This window comes from Gymnogyps californianus, chromosome 2 (genome assembly GCF_018139145.2).
Source record: "Gymnogyps californianus isolate 813 chromosome 2, ASM1813914v2, whole genome shotgun sequence".
Taxonomy (NCBI): domain Eukaryota; kingdom Metazoa; phylum Chordata; class Aves; order Accipitriformes; family Cathartidae; genus Gymnogyps; species Gymnogyps californianus.
In genome coordinates, this window is record NC_059472.1 from 100,717,323 (window position 1) to 100,739,451 (window position 22,129).

Here is a 22,129-nt window from a genome sequence, read left to right on the forward strand (position 1 = left end):
TCTTATGTTTTCTATTCACATTACTTCTAGACAGAAGCTAATGGTCTTTCCTGCATTACCAAGAATGGACAGGCATTTCATTTGTCATTCCTTGCCTAGAGTAACTTATGTGTGTTTTTCTGCTAGGAGAAGGAGGTAGCACATTACCATCCACGTTATGCACTCTTACCCCTTCATCCTTTAATAAAATATTATTTGTGTCATCTTACTGTTAATGAATTTATTTTATTGCATTTGCATAGGGAAAGAAATAGCACATAAAGTGACATACAGCTGTTACATGCAAGCGTCTGAGTGTACACGTGGTGCATTGTATTACCAGCCTGAACTTGTGAGCTGGTGCTTTTACAGGATGTTCATAACATTGTCCTCTGCAGTGGATCTGTTGGTAGGATCTCTTTCTATGGAAAGAATTTTGGCTGTGTTATTTAACTACAGATGCTGAACCAGTGAGCAAGTTATTTGACAGTTGTTATTCTTGTCTTTTTTCCTAAAGACTGGGTGTATTTGCTACGTTATTTCAGCTTTGCAATAATTCTGCAATGGACGGATCTATTGCTATTTGCAGACTGCTCCACTTTAGTGAGTTCCACTTCTCCAACTCTGGTTCAAGACAGCTTCAGTGATTCTGCCCAAGTATCACAGCTGCAATAATAACGTATTTGCCTTGTCAGTTGCTTTTAAGTTAGCTCTTTTTAGGAAAACCTTATGACTTTTAGGGACAGTCTGTGGAATATTAAGCATAGTAACATTTAGTGCTTTCAAATTTTTAGTGGATAGTTTTGATGGAAGTTGTAAATGTAACTGCCTTTTTGGAGAAAACCCTCACTTGAGTTTATCTTAATAGAAAAAAAAAATCGGTAGGTCAACATGGAATCTTCCCTTCACATAGATCATTTCTCTTTGAAAGCCTTACAGGCACTGATATTTTTCTAAAAGGGCAGATGACACTAATCTAGATGGACAGTTCTGCCACCATAAATTCAGAAAAGACAGTTAAGGCTGCAGGCCTTTCTTGTTTCTCCTGGAGAAAAAATGTCCATGGAGAGTCAGACATCTGTCCAAATGGTCTCCTCATTTCATAACCATCAATTAGATTATACTTACCATAAATGCTGTCTCCAGTTTAGAGAAAAGTTAGAGCACAGTTAAGCAAAACTAGGCATGATTTTTTGTTGGTTTTTTTATAGGCAATTGCAGTGATGCTGAGTCATGTACATGAAAAACAAGTCAAGATATCTGTTGCTCTGTTCACAACTCTAAAGGAAGGGGAGCACCGCTGAACCTTGCGGTTGTACCATCAAAGAAAAAGCTAGTAAGCTCCCCGTTGAGCTAGACAGTAAGGAGAGATGACGATTGAGGGCTGCTCTTGCCTTTGAGCATGTGCTTCAGGCGTTAGTGGGTAGTGATGTGGCACAGTGTGCCTAGGGAAGCCAGGGTGAGAGCTAGGGCAAGAAAAGAATTCATCTACTGTCTGGGATGGATTTAGAAATAACTTTATAGAGTTTCATGTACTCTGTGATAAGCGAGAGAACCAGTTGCACTGTTAAGCACTTGCAGGTGAGAGAGTGCAACTTTGGATCGTATTTATTAGTTAATGTGATTTAAATGCCCAGAAAGGAAGGGACCGTCTCCCTTGTTTCTAATACTCACAGGCATAGCAGAATCAGTAATACTTCTTGCCTTAGCTTAATGGTGGCCAATCCAAAGATCATACAATGGAAATATGTAGGGGTATTCCACTAAAATGAAGGAATAGAGCTGGGGAGACCAGGAGGTGGGAGAAAAGGAAAGAAAAGTGAGTAGGAAAAGGAACAATGCCACTTATTCGACAGTATTGCTACTCTGGTCTACCATCACTACCTTTGAGCTGCCTTGTTAAATGCTGTGACTAAATGGCATTACATGCCCCAGGAATTAGATGCAGCTGTGGTAACTGCTTCTGGTGTATCAGAGATGCTTGGCCCGTGACACCCCCCCAACACATGCAATAATGCATGGTGTAACGTGCAGAATGTACTTTACGTGTAAGAGATGCCAAGACTGATTAATGTCTGAGTTTGACTGCTGAACCTCTGTACTACACTTTGTTTTTTCAGCAGTACACTTTTATTTACTGCTTGCTACTCTGCCAGAATAAAGACCTGAGTGAAGACTTTTATGGCAAGTTTGGGACCAGAGAGTTAAAAATGTGAAGGCTAGAGGGGGAGGCAGACCATGAAGGAAAAATCAATATATAATCCTTCATATTTGTCTCTGAACTATTGAAGTATTCCAAGTTAACATTTTCCAGCAAGTTTTGTACTTGCTCTTTAGTAGTTTTATTTACACCGTGTTTCCTTATGTTTTTTATGAGAACAACATGTGAGATACTGCAGAAAGCTTTACAAACCATCAGGATAGCTATGATTTCTCTTATCTACGAGCCCAGTTATTCTCTGATGGGATTCATTTTGATTGATATAGCTGTTGGTTAGTGGCAAATCAGTGTCGGCTCTTTGTGTTACTTTCTGGATGCTTACAAATAGTTTTGCATATTTTCCTCCCTGTGTTTCCAGGAACTATATAAACTGACTGACCTATGAAAGCCTGGTTCCTCCTTTTTCCCTGTTTTAAAGATGGTGAAAACATTTGACTTCTCTTACGCTGTATCTTTAAATCTGCCACAGTGCTCACTGTTTGGTGTGCAGCCAGAACTACAGGTTTGTGCCATGAATTCAAAGGGAGGTAATTGCCTGTGAATAGGTTTTTTGTGGTTAGACAAAGCTACTAAGTAGAATTTGACAAAAGTTTAAAGACAGTTTTATTTTAGAGCTAGATTCAGCTCAAATTCAAGCCACTTTAAGTTATTTGACCAGGTGCTGAAATGAAAATCTGTTTTTGTTGTTGTGGGAGACAGTTGAGCCAGTAGGTTTTAAAATAGGATGTACCCTTTTGGAAGGCTATAAATGATCTGCCTACGGAGCTGCTGAAAATTCAGTTCATAGCTGAATCTGGGGAATGAGTTAAATTGCACAGTCACAGCTGGGCTGTGCAGAGTCAGACCCCTGAGAAAGGACAAGAATATTTTGACTCCAGCTTGGAGCCGTGGCTGTTAAATCTTGCACTGGTGTGCTTCAGGCACCTGGTAGAATAGAAGTCTTATGCTTTCAAGGAGCAAAACTGTCTTGCTTGAGAAAGCAAGTCAAAATTCAAAGCTAGACTGGAAATGCACTTGGGAAACCAAGTTGGTGTTCTACTTTTTTGAATTTTGCTTTGTTTTTACAGAAGAAACTGATTGGAATGAAAATTACCAACAGCTTCCTCATAAACTTTATACAAATTCAGTTTGAAAATTTGAGCATATTAAAGTAAATGTACAGCTATGGGTTCAATCTAGGCCATGTTGTTATGAAAAAGAATTAATGGACACTGGAAAATAAAATGTGGAGAATATACCTGTGGAGGAAGAGGTAGAGTTCTTTCTAAACTTCACTGTCAAGCTAGATATAGTTACAGAATTTGCAAGGATTCTGAAACCACCACCAACGTCGTATAATTTTGTGGGTTGATACTTGTAGCCATGTACAGTCCACATGTTGACCGTCCAATATAAAAAACCTACTTTTAGGCAAGTGTAGTCCTGTAAGATTTGTGGTGGCCGCGAGCATTCGTTACCCATCCTCCTTCCCCTGTGAGTCCATCTAGAAACCCTGATGGAATTCTGAGATTTTAGTTGCAAGGAAGCTGAAATAGCATCAGAACTTTTGTATACCACATACTCCTGTGCTGAACAGAAGGGAAGGAAGGTACTCTCTACAGGTAAGGTGGAACAGTCTTTGATTTTAAGGGAGAAAACAATTTTTACCTCCAATATAAATATATATGTGATCATCATCTCAGGTAAATTTCTCCTTTCACTATAAATTTTTTTCTCAGAAAAATTCAGAAGTCAAAAAATGGAAATGTCATTTAGTGAAATGAGTTTAGTGATGTCATGGAGTTTTTTTCTTTTTTTGTAGGCTTTTATAGTTTAGCATCCATTGCAATTGCTTATAAAAATGCAGAAGAGTACATAATTCTTCTGTATTTCCTACCTAAACTTAGTTCATTGACATTTTCAAGATTATAACACTGTTCTTCAAAAGAAGTTTCTAGAAAATGGCGTCAGGATAAACTCAGTACATAAATTTATTTTACTTCTGTTACATTTAAATCATACTACAAACTGCATGAATACGCACATACATGGAGTATATTGGAAGCCTCTGCCATTAATTGCAAGGATTGAATCAGTAAGACAGATGTCATGAGGGAAATAAAAGCTGAAAATTGTGCATCTTTTTCCTTTACCAGTGATTATGAATTATGTACTCTGATCTGGGGCTTCAAGTTAGAATGTTACAGGAAGTTTAAGGACTGTTTTGTAAATTCCCTCTTCCCCGATAGGGAATTGAAGTGAGGCAGAGAGAGAAACAAAAATTTCTTCAAACATCTTTTACTCATTGAGCTGTTGTTATTAGTAGAACCAAGCTATTACGGTTAAAAGCAGATAACTATTTGCACAACACATTCAGTTAGTCACTGACATGGCATTCACTTGCATGCGCACCTGTGGTTACCTGTGGGGCAGCAGCTAGGAGGCCGGCCCCAGCTGTGTGCTCAGATGTCGAGGCTCAACCTGTGGCTTTGAGGTGGGTGCTTGGAAAGTCCCTCAGAGGGATCTTTGTTCCTTTAGATATAAACGTAATCCTGCAGTCTTCATCTGCATATAGGAGTCACCACCTTCTTGGATGTGGTCCGAGTCTCTTTGTCTGTTGTTGATCGTACTGGCCTTGGGCAGATTGAACAGACTGTTGGTGTCCTAAGTTTGTTAGTTATTGCAGATTTAGCATGGATACTAGTCTTCAGAGCTTATTAGACCTTGGAAAATTTTCATATGCTACATTTTCAGCAGGTAATGTTACCGTCTTTGGCCTGCTGTTTTCTGTTACAACTCCATCCAAATCCATAGATGCCTATAGAACCCATTCACAGAAGCTCCTACAGAAGGGACGCTGTGGCAACTGGATGTTACGTTTATGTATTCTTTGTCCTTCTGTCCTCTTCAATGGCTCATAATGAAGTGGAAGAACCATGGAAGAAGTTTTAACTGTGTCTTTTTTTAACTTTTATGTGAATTACAGTTAGGTAACTTCTGTAATACTGGAAATTTTTCTTTTTTTTAATTCAGAATTTTAATATACTTTATGAACCAGTCTGCTCAGAGCTGGAAACAGTGCCAGCAGTTGTAGACATAAGGGAGTATTGCCCATGACTTAATCCCTGAAATTGGATGTATGCAGCAGAACAGAAAAATCTATTAGTTTCAAAAAAAGCCGTCTTGGCTTTGGCAATTCTGGACTTCCTCAAATGAGAACATGGTTTAGAGCTAATAGTTTATGACTGAACACAGATAGCAAATTAAGAACCTATCCAGGTCTGATATTAATTACGTTGCTGAAATAATTTAAGCTTTACTACTTTACTATCTTTGTTGCCTAGCATAAATAGGCTCTGGTTGAGTGTATTAGTTTTGTGGCTATCTGTAACTGTTATTTTAGACTCCAGAAGCAGAATTTGCCAGTGCTGTAAGTCTGGTTTAGAATTTCTTTCTTTTTTAAAAAACAGTACAGACTTAATGTAATTCTTTTACTTTTTTAAACCCACAGTTTGCCTTTAAAGTGTTTTAATGTGTATTTGATTTCATTAATTTTTTTTGTATCATGGAGGTGACTAAGCTTGTTCATCATTTGGAAATCATGTGACATTTATGATAGCCCATAAATTGTGCTTTGGAAGAAAAGGACACTGAAATATCCTGAGGTGGGTTCTTGGTGACCCTTTCCTGAACTTCATCTGTCTTTGATAATCCAAGCACACTCCTTCAAAGCCATCACAGTCAATCAGGTCACTGAGTGCTTTGGAACTTGTATCTTCCACTGTTTTTATTGCTGCGCCTGCACCTCCGGTCACTGTGCTAAAAATCCATGTGGAACTTGGAATTGCTGAAAAACTGGAAGTAGAGTGGAGGACTGAATAATACATTAAGGTGAAACAGTGAGGGCAATTTTTCTATGTCTAGTGAATTTGTGTGTTGTGGGTACACCAGTGGTCTCTCCCACACAGCAAGCACTTGAGCACTGTTTACCGCTCACTATTTGTACCACATTGTACCTTCTGGAGCACTTCTCTTCTGCTCTTTTTGTTCTTTCTGGGAAGCTGGAGAACCTGGTGCTTTCAAGGCTGCTGTTATGCAATAAAGCACACAGCTATCTCACAAGATTATAAAAAGGAAAAGACTGCACTGCAGACAGGTCAGTCCTGCGTATATATATGCAAGCCCGTATATGTCCTGGGCTTTATATATATATATATATATATATATATAAAAATTACATTCCATTACTAAAACGTAGTTTGCAGTTCATTCTGGTTTATATTATTGCATAACTGGGCACAGTAACTATATATGTTCGAAATCAGTCTGTCCCTCGTGACCAATCGCTTTGTTTCTGGTTTAGTGTCAATCTAATTTGAAATATGGCTGATATCCCAGGCCAAGTTTCTGTCGGATACTTTTGTTCTACAAAATCTTTTTGACCTAAACAGTCTTCCTAATCAGTTACAGTGGCATCCTTAGAAAATACCCACCTCATATAGATTATGAAATTTCAGTATGAATTTCAGACATAAAAATCTACCAGAAGTGAGACAGAGCATTTACAAACTATAGCAAATTTAAGGACCCTCAAGATGAACGAGTGTTGAAGGCCTTTTTTGAAATTAAGGATTTCTTTGTGAAAGTCTTAGAATAAATTTTGCATAATTTATCGCTGCTGGGGGGAGATTTTATTATGAAAAATGACGGGAATAACAAACATTGATCCTAAACTAAAGAACTCAAATGTAGCAGAAGGAATAGAATTCAGTAATATTTGTAAAATATATGAGTTTGAAGAGTCTGTATTACGTAGCTGAAATTATATGCGAGGTAAGAAGGAAGAAATTGCAGTGCCCATGGTTTTAATTGAAAATGGATCCTTCAAGAAATTATTTTCAAATAGGTTGACAGATGATGTTGTGAAGATCCTATGTTCTTTTTGAAAATGTTTGTATTTTTCCATAAATAAGAATCTCTACTTAAAATGTAAAATAGACTAAACCATGACTATTTGTGTTGCCATAGTCCTGAAGACAGGATCACTTTAATGTTTGTGATCATTTTCTAGATTAATATGATTAGTAAAGGTGTGTAAAGTTTCATATATTTTTCTCTTTTAGACAAAAAACATATTGCATGGGCTCATAAAAATTTGGTCTGAATTTTTGTATTGGGTCTAGCTGAGATGGAGTTAATTTTCCCCGCAGCAGCCCTCATAGTGCTGTGCTCTGTATTGGTAGCTAGAACGGTGTTGATAACACACCAGTGTTTCGGCTACTGCTGAGCAGTGCTCACACAGCATCAAGGCTGTCTCTCTAACATTGCTCCCCCCCTCACCAGCAGGCTGGGGGTGGGCAAGATTTTGGGAGGGGACATAGCCAGGACAGCTGACCCAAACTGACCAAAGGCGTATTCCATACTATATTACGTCTGCTCAGCATAAAAGCTAGGAGGAGGAAGGGGGGCGCATTCGTTTATTTACATTTGTCTTCTGGAGCAACCACCACGTGTACTGAAGCCCTGCTTCCTGGGAAGTGGCTGGACATCACCTGCTGATGGGAAGTAGAGAATAAAATCTTTTGTTTTCCTTTGCTTTCACGCGTGACCTTTGCTTTTGCTTTATTAAACTGTCCTTACCTCTTGACCCACAAGCCTTTTGTTATATTTTCTCCCCATCCAGTTGAGGAGGCGGAGTGATAGAGCGGCTTTGGTGGGCACCTGGCATCCAGCCAGGGTCAGCCCACCACAAATTTTTAGAAAGAATCATTGAGTATACAAAAGACTAAAGAGTATACAAAATATGAATTGTGAATGTATAGTTCTGTTGTTAATTGGAGTTGGAAGAAATGTCCACCATCCCGGAACATTGAGGTAAACTGCTGTATATAACACATTGTACACTAAGTGACATTTTCCATGTATGGATCAAAAATTATTAGAAAGTAATTTCTTAAGCTAAATAATGAAATGCACATCTATCAATAGTTAAAGTAGAATAGTGAGTCTATTTTAACACAGTAATTCAGGTAGGTTAGGTCAAAAAGACTAGCTAATCCCCGAATGATTTTGTATGCTTCATTATAGATGTGATCAGAAAGACAGGAATAATATCAGTAGAAGTGAGTTAGCTATAGGAAGTCGAAAACTTGTCAAGCCTGTATTGTCACTTCTGTCCTTTCAGACCTTACAGGGCACAGACGCAAGAGCATAATGAACACCAGTTACGATTTTATCGAGAAATCTGGCTGGGGCACAACATTTTTTTCAGGATCATTTCTAAGAGGGTGATGCACTGAATAACTCAAGGTCAAAGAGAACGGTTCACTGGTTTCTGATCACTTTTTTAAAAACTGTTTTGCAGAACAAAAAGCAATCTGTAAACTTTGATAACATGGCAGTTTCAGTGGCTTGGCTCATATCTGTATTGTGGTTATAGGTACACAGATTTAAGGCTTTATGGATTGAATCTCCAAGCAAGGGTTTTAAATGTACCTTGGTTGGAGTAGTTGCTACATCTCTCTCTGGTGTTTTGCCAAGTAACTCTTTGGAGATTAAAGTTAGGCCAGTTGATGTCTTTAGATAGGGTGCTCCCAACTCCATTCTGTTTTATAAAAGTTTGGAGTTTGGAACTACCCAAGGCCTTTGTAGTTTTGAGATCACAGATGTAACGTGGGGGAAAAGAAAGACACAGCTTCGTTACTGCTCAGAAAACACATGTTACTGAAGTTAGAGAATGCCATAACACAAAATGCGTTAGATGTGCTGTTTCAGAAAAGAAAGCTCCAATCTCATGGTTTTTGCTCTTGCAAGCGTCTATTACACTGGAGCCTTCATGCTTTTGGTAATACTGGGGAAGAAAACTGTGAAAATACTTGCAAAGCTGCTTCACGCTTCTCCCGAAGTCTGTCGAAGTTGTAGTTAAATTCTACCTTGGCTCACAAAATTTAATGTGGTTTTAACTCTCAGTTATGTAATCCATTAGATACTACACAAGCAGGTAAGGTGGTTTTCCAGACTTGCTTGAAAGAAAAACAATGTTGCTATTGGTTGTTAGCATGCTCAAGTGTGTGAGGTGCTTTATAGGCTCTAAATTAAATAAGATTCTTGTGGCAAAATAAAGTTGTATTTTAATTCTGATCAGCAGTATGTAAAAGAGAAATAGGAGAGAAGATGGTAGGTGAGGGATGAGAACTGAAATAAAGACATTCATCTGGTTGCTTTGACACGTTACTGTGATCATGAAGGAAAAGAATATTTGAACGGAAACAGATATGGGTCCCTGTTACTGAAGGCAGCCCCGTATACTGCAGGGATTTTAAATGATGGAAGCAGAAAAACAAAAGCAGGAGAACTTTGCTGACAATATATTGAGGCTGACACCTTCAATGAAACTGGTAGAATCTGCAGATCTGTCACGGTATTAGGCTGGAATGATTAAGAACCGTGAAGGTGAAAATAGACTTTTTAAAACTGAAAGTTGAGTCTAAAGGAAACCAGTGATGCTTTCATATTGGGGAGTAATTTTGTCCCTTTTATTCCAAGATGAAAATCTGAGAATATTCCATTTAAGCTGCTTCTAAGTAATCTGTAATAAAAATATCTTGGCGATATTGTAATTCTCCTTCACAATAAACATCGTAGACCTACAATACCATGCTTGAAAGGAAAACAAACAAGTTTTAGGCTACATTAATATCATCTGAAAGACAGGTAATTATCACCTGAGTATGAAAAGAGGATCACCAGAGAAGTGCAATATACATGTGTACGCCTATGATGTTTAGGCTTTGGTATAGTTATTTCATTTCTAAACTTACTTTTCTGAAGTATTTTCTGTTTATAAAAATGTATTGTTAGGATACCCTTACCTTTACCCTATTTCACACCATTATTTGTGGGGAAAAAAAAAAAAAAAAAAATTCAGCTTTGTTTTCCTGAAGTAGTCAACACAAAATTATATGCTGGTTAACTTGTACAGAAAATATTTTAAACACTTTTAGAGATTCATCCTTTACAGCTTTTTTGTTTGTTTGTTTTTTTACATTCTACCTGTTTGTTCTTTAAGTGATATTTCCTGATCAAAAGTAGGATAATAATCCACAGTGTAGTCCACTTAGAGCATTAGAAAATGTTTCATTATTGCTAAAAATCAACGCACAAGAAAAAAGAGTAAAAACACCAAGGTCAGTAACTCTTGGCTTTACTGGTTTATAATTTCGGATGTGTTCTAAAAGGATCCTTTATTGTTACTGTACTTTAAGTATATAATATGCGTCTCAGATGACCAGTGTCCCTTTAAAAAATCTCAATAGTTAAACAAAAGACCTCAAAAATCTGAGGCCCAGAAAATGAGACAGAGAAAGGAAACATTTAGAGCAAAGTATGTGCTACTTGCATGTATGCTTACAGGGGGGGAAATAATGAAATTATGGTAATGTGTTGTTTCCTCACTACTAACGTTGCCTATGTATGTTGTCGTAAGAAACATCATTAGTTGATGTTGGTTTCTGGTTCTTATTTTTATAACTGCCTGTTGAACACTACCTGTCTTTTGAGAAGCACTTAACTACTTAGGTGTGTTTTAGTAACAAGCTTAAAATAATTTACTTAAAAAAGTATTGCTTTACTTAGGGAAACCCTTCCATCCTGGCATACGTATGTGTACATGCATATATGATTTTACAGTATTTAACTCAGTCCTGCAGCAGCGCTTTAATCCATTCTTCATCAGGCTTTCACATACTTTTCCAGCTAAAGATAGAAATAAAAAGTGTCTCCATTGTATCTCCCATATAATGTGGCATTTTTAAAACTTACTGAAACAGAAAAGTGAAAAATTGTTTTTACAGTCATATGCATATATTTTTAGTGGCCCACATTAGCATGGTATCTGAATGTATCTCTCTGTCTCATCCCCCTAAACTTGTTTAAATGCTACATACTAAGGACTATGTGTTCAAAATTTAAATCAGTGCATGACTGAGTCATCAGAATTTTGTAACCTAACAAAATCTCTGCCCCTGTAAAGCGTGCACACACACACACATACATCCATCTATTAGGGAACCTTCTGTCCAGAGTCTTGCTTGTTGTAAATTTAGGAGGATCTTGCTGGGCTCCCACAGACTCCAACATGTGAACAGTTGTACGCAGCAGTGATGCAGGCAGCACCCTCCACCCAGGGAAAGCCCTTGCTTCTGTATTAATAGGATACTGCTCTGCGGTTGCCCAGATGGCCTGCTCCTAGTGCTTTAAAAAATCCCAACTTCATACACCACTGCTTGCTTCGATGCACAACTCAGAAGTAGTGCACAGTTCTCAGACGGAGGCTTTACTGGTCTTGTTAGTCATACGATACTTACCTCAAGTGATATGTGACTCCGACTGTCCTGTTGGCAAACCAATACTGGAAAAGTCTGGAGGAACAGTGTATCTCTGGCTTGTTATGTGTCACATGCTCTTGCACCAAAATTATATACAGCCAGAGTGAGTACGAGTATTGCAAGTAACCCACTGCCAGGAGTATCTTGCTTTAAGGAAATGTTCTGCGGTCACTGAACATAGGCTGTATCAATATATGGCAAGCCTGAGAGAAGTATGGAAATAAGCTGATGCTGCTGTCAGACTCCTAGGAGGTCTTTTCATTTTTGGAAATACCCTGTGCTAATTTGTATGGTGACTTTGGAAAGACTCTTGAATTTTTTCAGAAAGATAATAAATTTAAATATATCCCATGCAAATCTGTGAGGATATTTGAAAGCGATACTGCTGCTGTACATGGAACAGTATGATGGGACAGTGCATTTGGCTAAGTTCAGAAGGGTGTTTTGAGTTTCTTTTTACTATGTGATTTTGACAGCATTGTTGGTACAGAACAAAGGAATGGGGAATCAGAACACTAAAGGGAAAGAACAGGAAGACGGGGGAAGAAAAGTATTTTTATATTGGTCAAGAGGGTACTTGAAAGGGATGTTGGACTAAGCCGAGGAAGAAGAAATAGAAGTATGAAGCTGCATCAAGGAAAGAAATTCTGGGGAGATGCATGTAAATAGGCAGTTTAGGGACCGAAATACTCCACTGGAGGCAATAAAGGAGAAGGAGCTTTTGGGCTCCTTATTTTCCTCTGTCACGTCTAGACATGGAGAGGCCTGCTTTACTCCGTGCTTTACACTGCTTACAGGTGAGCTGGGAACCATGCCTTTTCTTCATGTAAAAAGCTTACTATTAATACTGTGTGGCTAATGCCTGCTGTAGGAGTTGAGGGGGCTACTATTATAGCAGCATGAATTTCTTGTCCTTTTCTTAGTCTCTGTGTTTTGCAATGTTTTATATTTCTGTTTTTTAGGGATCTGAGTTAAGCTGAACTTGGTGTTCTAGAAAGACACAAATTATCACTAAGCAACCTTAACTCCGTGCTTAAGACATTTTTGTCTCTGTGTATTGAGAGTTCCTACAAAGTAGTCAAATGCTGTTTAGATTTAGATCAGCTAAGCATACGGGGCATCCTGGGAATTTTGGGGCAGCATTTTTTCGTGTGCATCTCCAGAAGTTTCATTCCATGTTCCTCTCTGTCATGAATTTCCAGCATTTCCCCAGTCAGGAGCATTTTGGTTTTGTACAAAAAACAACTCTTCTATATTTTGTGGAAAGGTAGGAAAGAAACCATAATTTCCTATAATAAAAAGTGGAAGACTATGTCAGTGTGTTGTGTAAGGGAAGCCATCTTCATTCTTCATCTTGTGTAGCTGAGTGTGTAAATAGCATTTTGGCCAGAGTCTGCGTGTGAAGGATGGGAGGGTTTCTGTCATATAGTTTTATTGAGTGTTATGAAAGCTATTGCAACAAAAATACTCAAAAGCACTTTGTGCGCAGTCAAAATGGATACAAGCGAAATAGTCTTCAGGAAGAAAAAGTAAGAATTAGACTTTGTCTGGATTTTGTGGAGTTCTTTTCCTACAAAGATTAGTGGAGGTCTCCAGATTCCAAACTAAAATGCTTTTGTCTACTTCTTGCATGATTCTACATTAAATTAGTTTTTTAAGCAACCTTTTTAATAATCATTTTGATACCTCTTTTCAATTTATTATCACATTTCTCCAAATCCTTTTTATAGTATTTTAAGCACTTTCACTGTGTATAACTGTACTACCAGGAAAGAAGTCATTGTAGGGTGGTGATGGAGTTTGGGTTGTGCTACCTGATGCTTTCATTTGAGTGGGTTTTTTCCCATTGGAAATAAAAGAGGTATTAATGGGAGTTAGAGGTTGAAGGTTCCTCTACTAAGGGAGATCTTTTCTTTGGCAAAGGCATGTTTGATTGCTGAGAAAGTCTACACTAACAGAAATGTCTTTTTTAATATCACTTCTGTTAGTTTTAAAGCCCCTTAGTAAACTCAGAGAAACAAGTCCTGTTACGTATTACTTACGGTAATTGAATAGAATTGTCTATGACAGAAGTAACCTTCTCATACTGAAAACAAAATTTACCGTTCTTGTTTGAAGAGGGGCAGTGAGTAAAAAATTATTTTCTTGACTCTTTAGCGGTCATAACTAAAACATAGGTAGGGACCTTACAGAAGTAGTAATATTAATCTGATACCTTTAATGACTCAGAAATATCCAGCTGTCATAAATTTTTGCTAGTAACGAAAGTTATAGCTTTTATGACTAAGTTGCTACATCTGAACATTTCACTGAAAATAAAAACTGTGTAAAGAAAGGAAATACATAGTTCGTTTTGCGTAATCAAAAATTACTGAATTATCCTATAGTTTCCAGAAATTAAAATAAATACTGCAGTCATGCAGCTGTCTATGTAGTTCCCAGCATGCTGGAAACATGAACAGATCCTACCAGTTTAGTTGGAAAACTACTTTCACAGAAACGATCGTTAAAATAAGACAACGGTACGGACTACAAGCAAAGGAATTCTTGTAGTTGTCTCCCCTTTACACATTTTCCAACACACAATGCTTTGCCTTCCCGAGCTATGAGATAAGTCAACGTCGATTTTTACATAATAAAACTTTGAACTTATTTGTGACTCATCCCTGCATTAAAGATGAAGGGTGTTTTTCTCATCTCCCTGCCCCCCCTCCATAGGATGCAGCTGAGAGATTCTATTTAACATCTGCTGAAATCACTGAAAGCTCTTTCATTGATTTCAGTAGAAGCTGGATTAAGCAGGTTTTGTCTTTGAACTTTGCTCTTAACGCAGTTTTTTTCCCTTTGCCTTGGCATTAAATGGCATACCACCTATTAATTTGACACAATCAAGGCAATGAGTGTATTAGCATCAAAAGAAATCGAAAAATAATAAATGATTCTTCTTTAAACTGACTTCCTTTAAACCTAATCTGCTATAAAGCAAGACTGCATGTCCATGCTGGAATAGTAGACAAGTCTTTGCAAGATTGGAGCTTAATCTTCAAGTTTTGTTATCTGTATTCTAAGACATTATTTATGATTTATTGTGCAGAAATTAAAACAAATCTGAATTGTTTACACATTCCACTGATGTGCCATAGATTAGTGTTTATTATTTATTAAGGATATGTTCTTAACATTGTTAATATATATGTTAATTATTTCCTGTGATATTTAATATCCTTAATCTGCATACACTGTTCTTCATACCTACAGTTCCATTAACAAAGTGGGGAGAGAATGTGTTTGTACCTGCTTACAGCTTTTTAAATCAGTAAGTCTCTTTTTCCTTTAACTTTTCTAATTTTTTTTTATTAATATTACTTTTCAGAAAAAACAGAGAACAAAGGATCTGTCCCTGCTGTTTCATTCATACAATCCATATGATCATAAGGTAAGAAAAAATATAATATCTACATTTGTTGTTAAGAACAATTCCAAACATTCGTGATAACTATATTTCATGTTTAATGCAAAAATGAGAGGAAATGATAAAATTGAAAGCATTAGGGTATTCATTTTACTTAAATTATCCTATCATATAAATGTTTCTTTGTTTCTTCAAGCCAAGCTTGAAAAGCTGCATTTTCTGATTTGTGAAACCACTGACTCAAATTAACCTCATACAAGTATAATTTATAGACTGACACTAAATCCTGCAAAGTGACCATATGTGGTATCGGATTCCCCTCTTTTTTTCTCTCTATTTAGAAACTGTGTTACCCTTGAGAATGTTGCTTAGCCTGTCGTGTCAATTAGGCCCTGAGATACATGATACTAATGAATTATCTATTGATTCTGGAAGCATCATTGGAAGAGGCTGCTTTGCTAACAGCCTGATGGTTGTCTGGGCAAAGAAGAAGAAATACACATCATCATTACAACTTGATCCTTATTTGTAAAGTCTGGGAACCCTGCTAAAAAAACCCTTGTTTACTATATCCCATACTATATGGTAAGAAAAGAAGGTCACTTCACTAAAGACATTGCAATGTAAAATAAAAAATTAAAGCTGTTACAAGAAGATTTTGGAGAACCAGGAGACAGAGATCACAGCATTTCTGTGCTATAACTATCTCATGGGGTGTTTGTAGACATTATGCAAACAAGAGCATTAAGCGGCAGATTGAAGGACAGTTAAGTAGGTTTGTAAATATTTTCAGGGAGTTCCTCCTATCTTGGATGCATCTGTGGGTATGGTTTTTTTTAAGCAAGTGCTCTAAATCCTTTAACAATTTGTCAGAAGTATGAGATGACTGTCTTTGCTGCTTCTGTTTTGCAAAGTGTGTGTGATTTTGCAAGTATCCATTTCAAAAAAGAAAGACTTGAAACATTTTTTTGTTTAGACATTTCAAAGGAAAGTTCTGAACTCTACCCCTTCTTTTCCTGGCCATGTACCAAATAGCTATACATTGGAAAAATTAGCTAGGTTTTATATTTGGGGGAAGAAGGTGGCAGAAGTATGTACGTATGTGCACCTATCTCTATGTACGAACACATGTGTATATGTGTGTAACTACACATATGTCTATGAGAAAGAAATACATTGTGTAAATATTAATGGATTAAATTTATCAGGTAGGTTGTTGCTATGGGAGTTCCATAGTTACCAGCAACTTGAAAATTTACAGTTTAAAAAACCATTATCAAGCAGTGGGTATATTCTATAATTTTAATAATTATATATAATTTCAAGTTAAATCCATCACTTCGAAGTATTTTGTTATAGATAGACCTGCATTATTTACAAGGATTGGTAAAGCAGATATTAAGGGCCTGTCAAAGTTGAGAAACATTGTGAATAAAGGAAAGAAGTGTGGCAAGATTTTGAATGGGATCATTGCTTTTTTGAGTTGAAGCATTTTAAGGTAAATGTAATAGTAAGTCAATTAAGATCTAATAAGGAGAAGCGACTGATGAACCAGAAGCTTTGATATTCCTCTCCATGTCTAAATTCTCCTGCGCCAAACACTTTTTATTCATAGTACAAGGAAATTCCATTATTCTTTTATTAGCACTTTTAATGGAGCTTGGCCATTTGTAACTCCTGCTGCCTTCCTGCTCATATCCTTTGTGGCATTATATCAAAGTATCCTCAAATGATTTTGGCTTCAGTTGTGAAGACTTGTGCACTCTTTACAAATTAGTCATCAGGCAACGTGGAATTGAATATAAATGCTTAGATATATTCCCTTTTGATCTTTTTTTAGGACCTTTAATAAATTATTAAAAGTAGCACAATTGTTTGATGAGTGATTTCTGAAGCTCCACTCTTTTGCTGCTTCCAAGCACATTCTGTATATATATCTGAGAGTAAAAGAGGGAAAAAAGGACAAATGAAAGTTTATTAAAAAGATGATCTTTCCTTATTTTCCATTTGACAGTGAATGTTTTCCTTCTGCTAACTACTTCCTATTTGTAGTGGCTGCAACAAATTCACTGCAAATTTCTTGCTCTGTGTGTTTAATTTCCACCTCAGCTGCCAATTTCACAATTGTTGCAGTCCAGGGGAAGACTTTTAATTTTTGTATTAAATCTAACAGTAATCAACATTAGTTGAAAATACAGTTATTTCAAGTGGACATCTGTATTAGTTTTACTCCGGTTCTGTTTGATTTACATGGCAGAAGGGTTGGTTTTGGGAGGAGGTGTTTGCTGTTCTGTAGATTATTTTCAGTAAGCGTAAAAAGGAGATTTTATGATGGCTTTGTGAAAGTGTTGGTGATGCAGGATCATGCCACAAATTATTTGAATTACTGGCTTCCAGGATTCTTAGTTGGTTGATTAAAAAGTTTTTCTCTGAGAACATTTCTAAAGCAGAAAAGTGATAACCTTAAAGGTTAAGTTGGAGCTTGGTAGTAGTAGTTAAAACAGTTGTAAAAAGGAAGCTCATGAACTACAGTGGCTGGAACAGGACTGTCTACTGAGATTTGATAGTACTTCATCCTTTTGTGATGGGATATTGCATAGAAAAGAGAAAAATCAATCGGAAAATGTTCATTCTTCCAAGCTTGTGCTTCACTCACTAAACCAGAAAGTGATGTTTTGATGGAGTAACAACACTAACCTTACTACCCTTATTACTATTTTTGCTTGGTCAGGAGACCAACAGCTATTAGAAATAACAGCTATTCCTGGAAATTTTACCTCAATATATATTTGCCTATCAAGTGGAAGTTACTGCCTCCTGAAAGACATTTTAAATGTTTGTGGTTCTGCATTCCCGGGTGAAAAGCCAGCTCTTTTATGGAGGGGGAAAGCAAGGATTTCCTTTTCCTTCCACTTCCAGGTGTGGAGTCTTATCTTGTATCTAGTGAGGCCTTAATTCAGCAGCAGAGGGGGGCAGAGCTTTTAAATTCTTCTATGCAGAAGGGATGGAAAAGTGGGAGATATTCCGCCTCTGCTGATAGCAGGGGAGGAGTAGTTAAGCTCCTGTATTCTTTAATCCCTAAATATATATAGTTTACCATCTAGTTGCCCTTCTCATTGTTCAGATGAAACCATACAACAGCAAATCTCAAAAATTGCCCTTTGGTTGTATACTTGTCCTATCCAGGGGGATTTGATCCTTTCTCTTTCACCTAGTGTCACCATAGTGCTTACGGAGCCTCTGACTATGGAACCTGTGGGTCTTTCAGATACCGTGCCACTTACAAAGCTCATTGTAGCATCAGTCTTGAATGCCTGGCAAATATATTGAATTCTTGATGTCAGACACATACGAAAAGCTCACTTTTCTCAGATTGTTGTTGTTGTTAAAATAAATAAATATCTTCTGAAATTCATTCTTTCCAAAACTAAATAATTATTTAGGAAATGCTGAGAGATACCTTGATTATGAAAAGCTGTTCCAGGTGGGTGTTTGATTGCCATTTGTTCAAACTTATTTCAGTTAGCATGTGTAAAAATACATAAACTGTATTTGTAGATGAAGCCATTCCTTGTTCTGAAATACTTGCTTTTTCCTGTGTTTATGTAGAGTAGGAGTATGTGTAGTGGGACTTTCTTGAGAGTCAAGTTCTGACTGCTATGTAACTTTTCTCTAATTAGCAATAGAACAGCTCTTCCAATTATATGTACAGTTTATCTTTTTCTAGAACCATCAGAAAAATAAGATAAAAATGACATCCTCATAAAGCTGTACCAACAACAGTTTTAGTGATTTAAAATTAAAAACAAGATAGTTGAGGAGTGCTTTTTTTACCCTTAGCTATAATCTGGCCAGTTTTCTACTAGCTCATTTAATGAAAGATTATGTTTGCACACAAATAATTTCTGCTGAATCTTTTTTGTGTGTACACTGTGAGGTTCTACATTGCACACAGCAAGAATTTTATTCTGTCTGCAGTGGATGTTTAAATCCCTTAGTATCTTTCTCCCAAATGATGTTTGCCCTTTAAAACTTGTGACCCAGTTTTTTGAAAGCTATTAAGGCAGTTGTGATAGCAGGTTACCTGGTCAAAACAACAGGTTTGAGAAGCTTAATATGAGCTTCAGGGTCCACTGCAGGGTCCACATGCAGCAAATGTCCAAATTCAGCAGCACAGAGCCCTAGTTCCTTTTCTTCTTTTTGTCAGATGAGTTAAGTATTCAGTCTAGCCCTGGAGCAGTTGTTTAAAACTATAATCCTCAATTTATGCTCTGCAAAAGAATGTTTTTACATATAGTAAACAGAGTATAGCAGAACTACTATTCATTTTGCTGCTCTGCCTTCTTGAGAGGATAGCCAGAAAGAGAGACCTTAGGGCATGTCCATACATGCCTCTGGCAGTATGTATTGTGCTGTTACAGTGAGAAATCCTCTGAGAGTTGTGCTTAAAACTCAGCTCTGGATTCATTTCTGCCTTTTGCAACCTGAATCTCTCGCTCAAGAATAGGGCATGATCTATGAAAAAGTAAGGTCATGTCTTACAGCATTAGTGATTTATTTTAGCATATAGTGTGTCCAGCCAAGTAAGAAATAAAGTCAATGTTCATGTGATTTGAAAAGAGTTTTTTGAGAGATTTTTTCTCCAAGTTGAAAGTGCTCAAGATTAAAAAAATAAATTACTGTTTCAAAATGTGTTCTAGTTAATGCAATACTACTAAAATAATTGTAACATCTTTAAGCCTCATGCTTTAAAATGTTCTTTATTAATGTGTTCTGGAAATGTTAAAACACTCAAACTAAAACCCCATAGACAATGCCTGTGTGACTGTCAAGTTATATGGACCCGTTGTATTAAGATACACAATTAAGTGACAAAAAGCTTTCTTTTTTTGCTGGTTTTTTTTTGGGGGGGGGGGGGGGGGGGGTGGGGGTTGACTAGCTCTTAGCCTGGTAAGCAATTTCAGGAGGCAGGGGGGTTATGTCCTGTATTCCATTGGCTTTGATAACGGTAGATGTGTGCATAACTGACTCAAGGAAGATTAATAACAAGATTATGTGTGGCTATACTTAAAGTTAAGGTGCTAATGGCTGCTGTCACTTACTGACTTACCATGATAATTGTTTTCAACCAATTATTTCAATAGTGCATAGACTCTTGCTCCAATTTTTAACGGAAAATAAATAATCTAATGTCAGCATCCTTAAACTGTGGTTGTAGGGGACCTCTTTCTTCTGCTGGGTTCTGTGGCTCCTGTGGAGAGTTTGAGGCATTTGTAAGTCAGAAAAATTAAAAAATGATACTACTACACATTGAAAAAGGCTGTAAGTAATGAGGAGATGAAACTGTGTTTTCATAATGAAACAGACAGGAACCACTATCAAACAGGTAGGATCTCTTGGAACTGCCTGTGGAGGCATATCTGTATGGTCTAAGTGGTTTCCATTGACAATAACACAAAATACTAATCATAGCAATGCCCAAGGCTGTGGCATTGTCTGGAAATCGTCATGGGCACCTGCGTGAAACACGAAGTATCCGAAAGCAAGAGGAAAGTCCCAGGTAGGGGGTGAGGGATTGGAGTCAGTTGGCTTCTGGTAGCAAAACCTGTCAAGTCCTGTACTCCTCCGGCCCCTGTGCTGTAGCTGGTGGCCTCTGGGGACCGCAGGCTGTGGAAGGGCAATGGAGGGTGCCATGGTGGCACCAAGAACCAGCAAAATTGTCTTCACCATGGTGAGGATTGCTTAGTTAAACAGCAGAAACTGGGGAGACAGGAAGTTAAGTGCTTCTGTTGGGACCAGTTTTCCTACCAGTGAGCTGCTTACTTTCATTTTTCTCCCATGTTTAGGCAAGCTGGACCTTCTGTACATCCTTCACAAATAAGCAAAATTGAACAAAAGAAATTCTGATGTCTACTGAAAGAAACAACTCTAAAATGCCTGATGTTGGCTAGCTTTCTAATGGCAGACATCACCATACTACTCTGTTAGTTAGATCCTGAAACCTTTTGTTTTGAAGATGTGTCTGCACTGTGGTATGATGTGATTACATGAGAGGACATGTAAATTGAAACGTTGGACACTTGTAGAGCTTAAAGTGTTGCTATGAGAGTAGTTTCTTAAAAGAAGCTATTGAAAGACTAAAACATAGTGGCAGCATTAAACATATCTGGCAGGTGAGATTCACATCTTTCAGAAATCTATGCTTATACCTTTTAGTAGTTCCCGACTTCCCAGACTTTGCCATCTTCTACTTCTGTGTTTGTTGCTGGCCATCATAGCCACTGGCATTAGGAAGTGGTTTGTTTTACATGTAAGGCATGGCAGCTAGCATGTTTAAGTAAACCAGGTCTAGATGCTTTTTGGAGTCTGGAAATGGGAAATTTCAGACTGGCTGAACAGGCAATTCTTGTTATTTTTCTAAAGACAGTAATGTTTCTCAGATATTAACTGTGTTTTGTAAGATGTGCATGTGCAGTGGAAATGCTGTGAATGTATAGGTTTTGAGCCAGAAAAAAAGAAAGTAGTTTTGAGATACTGTCTCAGCCTTCAGATTTTTTGGGTAATGACTTGGGTATATGATTCTGGAAAATAACAAAAATCCTTTTAACCTGCTTTCCATTTATTCCAGGAACAGCATTGTACTAAATCATAAGGCAACTGTGAGGTTGCGATGCCTGTGATATAAGCCATAGTCTGAATTTCCTAAAGCAGGTGCTTTGAATTGTTCTTCTGTAAGATGAAAAGGATTTCTAGGTTATTGCTGAAAAGAGACAGAGCCTTTTGCTATCTCCTGCCTCAAAATAGATTTCAGGTTTAATTTAATAGCTCAGATGTCAGATATGACCGCGTTTTATGGAAATATTCTTATTGTAACCTACATCCATTCTTCTCTTTTCCCTTCCCTCATGTTCAGAACTGCTTTTTGGAGGAGGTTACATAAAGCTGTTTTGTGCTCTTGATATGATGTGAGGCTTCAAAGAAGACTACTGAAAGAGAAAAGCAATTTCTATTTGCAAGAGCAGTGCAGTGGCCTTGTGCTAATGGCACACTTGAACATTACTTGATGATAGTGAAGAAAATCTAATGGCCTGAAAAGCTCCTGCTTTTTCTTGACTTAACTCTTAGCTGCATTGAAGTTTATGCCATCTGTAA

At 37.4% G+C, this 22,129-nt stretch overlaps 1 protein-coding gene across 1 annotated transcript in view; it reads left to right on the forward strand.

The window, feature by feature from the left end:
- CDKAL1 (CDK5 regulatory subunit associated protein 1 like 1) overlaps positions 1 to 22,129 on the forward strand; it is a 430,322-nt gene that overhangs the window by 318,905 nt on the left and 89,288 nt on the right. The window contains exon 13 of the mRNA XM_050891512.1: positions 14,939 to 15,001. Coding sequence (XP_050747469.1) covers positions 14,939 to 15,001 — 63 coding nt within the window. The remainder of the gene's footprint in view (positions 1 to 14,938; positions 15,002 to 22,129) is intronic.